General features: G+C 33.6%; 1 protein-coding gene across 3 annotated transcripts in view; it reads right to left on the bottom strand.

The window, feature by feature from the left end:
* Positions 1-3,794, bottom strand: part of Kcnt2 (potassium sodium-activated channel subfamily T member 2) — a 405,448-nt gene that overhangs the window by 242,002 nt on the left and 159,652 nt on the right. For all 3 annotated transcript variants that reach the window (XM_008831578.2, XM_008831577.2, XM_029562800.1), the window contains exon 8: positions 1,474-1,568. In XM_008831578.2, coding sequence (XP_008829800.1) covers positions 1,474-1,568 — 95 coding nt within the window. The remainder of the gene's footprint in view (positions 1-1,473; positions 1,569-3,794) is intronic.

Raw genomic sequence — 3,794 nt, 5'->3', positions numbered from 1 at the left:
CTGCTTTTTAATTGTTTATTTTTTATATAATATTTATCTGGATATACTGTTCGTCAAACAGAATATTTTTTGCAAGTCCCCCATGAGCTATGTGTTGCTATATAAATAGACTAAATTATAAATAAAAATACCTAAATGCTAGAGTTAGGGTGTAATACAAGAATAAAATGCTCCCCTTGAACTGTAAGATTAAAACTGTTTCTTTTTAATTGGCAGACGACAAGATATAAGGAATTTAGTGCTGAATACTATCAAGGTAGTGTTGCAATCCTGGACAGACTACTAAATATTCCTGCTGCAATAACATGGTTATTTGGTTAAGCAGCTGTGTACTTGCACTTTCTACTGTGTACTGTACAATTCTTCACTAAAATAACATACAAATCATATTATGATCATCATCATTTTACAGACTTTTTGGTAGTTAACAGCACTTTTTAAATTTATTCTTTATGTGTATGAGTGTATTGCCTGAACATACGTAAGTGTACCCATGTCGTGCAGTACCCACAGAGGTCAGAAGAAGGAGTCAGATCCCCTGGAACTGGAGTTATGGACAGTTGTTAGCTTCCATGTGGGTGCTGGGAACAGAACCCGGGTCCTCTGTAAGAACAGCCAGTGCTCTTAACCACTGAGCATCTCTGCAGCCCAATAATAGCACTTTTAATGGTGAGTTCAAATAAAATTTATATTATTTTGTTAAGATACCCATGATCTAGGAAAGCTTTGTCATTCTGGAGAATACACTAATAAATCAGTCTCTCCATTCTAGATATTATAGTTTAAAAACATATTAATATACATGTGATTAAAATCAATAACATAATATTCACAGTATTTGCATCTAGCAGATATCCAAGCACATGTGTAGTTTGTTCCTACTTCCCAAATTAGTTTTTAAAACAGGGACAAAGTTACAGATGACTTACACATAGCATCTACATCTCCTGCAAAACAGACAAGATTCTAGATATTTTTTTTTCATGAAAAAGATCTGCATGAATCCAATTACTAAAGCAAAGTACCAGGTCTTGCCTGGCAATTGCTTTCCACCTGATTGCACACTAAAACACCCCATAGAGGAGGCAGAGGATGAGACTGTCATGGATAATGACAGTTTCCTCAATATGGTCTCTGCTTTGAAGAATACAGAGATGAGGATACTTTTATGTCAGTGATTTCAAGGAAAAATGGGTGCCTGACAACCCTGACATGCAGGATCAATTCTATACTTGGCTGTTGACAGTCTTGAAAAAATGTCAGAGTAACATCAAGGCAGATGAGATGTGTGCTTCTTGTTTTGTCAGTAAGGCTGAAGAGGATTTTACTTTATTTCTGAAATTGAAGTCTTATACATTATGGTGAATATGCCTTTATATTAGTCAAATATTAATGAAAATGGTTTACAATATCATTTTCCATGTAAATTACAAGTAAATGAAACAATAAAACAGCTGATAACAAGGGTCTTACCAGGTGAAGATAAGGCATAGTAATGTAGATATCAAAATCAACACTTGATTAAACATTGCAGACTGTGTACGTTGAATGGCTCTGTGAAGATCATTCTAGAATAACACAGAAGGAAGTAGATTATAAATCCTGATAAATGCTATGTGTGAGTTTAAATGTCTAGTATATTCTATAATAGGATTATGCATATTTAAGTGAATCTAGCAGTATATTTTCATTTTACGTTGATTTAAATATAACTTTATAGGGTGCTTATTATAAAGATAATAGTACAGGAGACCACTGAAGCATTAAATGTCACCTCCCTTTCCTTGCAGATAACAGAACACATGCTGCATTATTACTCCCACACACTCTAAGCCAGGTACAATGGAGCATGCCTATAACCTCAGTTGCAAGAGCCTAATACAGGAGAGTTGTGAGTTCAAGGCCAGTCTGGGCTATACAGCACTACCTCATTTCAAAGACAAAACCAAAAAAAAAAACAAAGACCTCATCAATGAATGATGATTTCTCACTGAAAATGTAATTGCAATGTATCATAAAACAACATATTAATTAAAGGGAAGTTAAGGCTAGGTATACTATAATTACTATTATAAAATATTACAGAAACCAGACTGGGAGTGATGGTATATGACTTTAGTTTCAGCACTTGGGAGGCAGAGGCAGACAGATGTCTATGAGATCAAGGCCAGTCTGTTCTGCATAGGGAGTTGCAGGCCCACTGGGACTATAGAGAGACCTGCTTCAACAAACCAAAACAAAACAATACATGAATTAAGGTAGGCTCTAACATAAGAAGAAACTAAATTATTCCATGAATTAATTTTAATGTTAAATTCACTAATGTTAATGTTAAAATACATGTGGAAGCATGAAGTACATTTTACCTTTCCAACTGACAGACACTAATTTTCAGTGGTTAGGGTGGAAACAGTAACACACAAGCAGTACTACCCAGATAATTATAAGTATTTGGAAAGCATTCTGGTAATACAGGTCAAAATTCAGAAGCATGTCCTTCCCGTTTTATACAATCATAAAATGGGTATTTAGAGGCAGGTGGATCTCTGTGAGTTCAAGGCCAGCCTGGTCTCCATGGTGAATCCAGGACAGCTGGGGCTACAGAGAGACTGTCTCAAAAAGACCAAAAAAAGAAAAAAGAAAAGAAAAGAAAATGTAATTTCTAAAACTCAATTACTTGAATACCAATAGTCCCACATGCTCATCTTTATTATAAAATTATATTTGTATAATAGTGAATGTTTACCATTATTAATATAAAAATATGCAATAAGATGGTCAAATAAATTGATAAATGTCTGTATAATAGGTTTGGAAACATCTGTGAACTGTTACCTCAACTGAAATATTTAATAACATAGCTATTTATCATTTAATTACCAGTATTTGAAAATTCCAAATAGGGTAATTTATGATATGTATGCATATTTAGCATGACAGACACTTCAAGTACAGGATTAAAAATATTGAGTTTATGAGGTAGATTTGCAGATTTTTATATACTTTCTCTTAATTTCTGTTCATCTCTGATTTTTAATAATTTACTTCTCATTATCTTAAAATCAAGGCAGCATAGGAAAATGAACTTCACTAACAAACATTCTCATCTAGTTATTATTTTCCTATCCTTTAGCAAACATTAAACCAGGACTGTTAGGAAAACAACTAAGCTGACTGGCTCAAATTTCATCTCTCATCCTTTAGTTTCTTAGAAAAGAGTGTTAATTAGCAGAAAAACAAAAATTTAGCATCCAATGAGAACTGAAATGGAAAGTTAGCCCTAAATTGATATTGTGAAACAGTCTTTTTCTTGCAATAACCAACAAATAGTTCCTGTCTTGGTTAGGTTATTTTTTTCAGCAACTAATTACATAGCACGTACCAAAGATTTATTTTATTTCTGGTGTTTTTTTTTTCATTATGCATTTTGGCAATCTGTATTTAGTCAAATGGTCTTTCTTTTGGCAATGAGGACAGAACAATGATCTGCAAACCACTGCACAGCCCATGCTGTCTACTGACCATGTGCTCCTATGAGACTCAGTTCTTACCTAGTATAAATGTAGAAGAGGCATTCACCTGATGTGAGCACTCAGATGTTATTCTAACAGTCCTTTGGTCAAAGCATTCATCATAATGTCTACTTAAAGCCCATTTAAGTGAAAAATAAGTTTTACTCCTATCAAGAATAATTTGCTATTGAATACAGTTAATAATATTGACCCTTGCCTATGCTGGATAAAATACCATGTGCACACATTTTACAAATATATAAATGCTTGTGGTTTCATATA

Source organism: Nannospalax galili, unplaced genomic scaffold (assembly GCF_000622305.1).
Source record: "Nannospalax galili isolate Female #2095 unplaced genomic scaffold, S.galili_v1.0 scaffold955, whole genome shotgun sequence".
Classification (NCBI taxonomy): domain Eukaryota; kingdom Metazoa; phylum Chordata; class Mammalia; order Rodentia; family Spalacidae; genus Nannospalax; species Nannospalax galili.
Note: the sequence above shows the minus strand (reverse complement) of the source record. Positions and strands in the feature narration are given on the sequence as shown.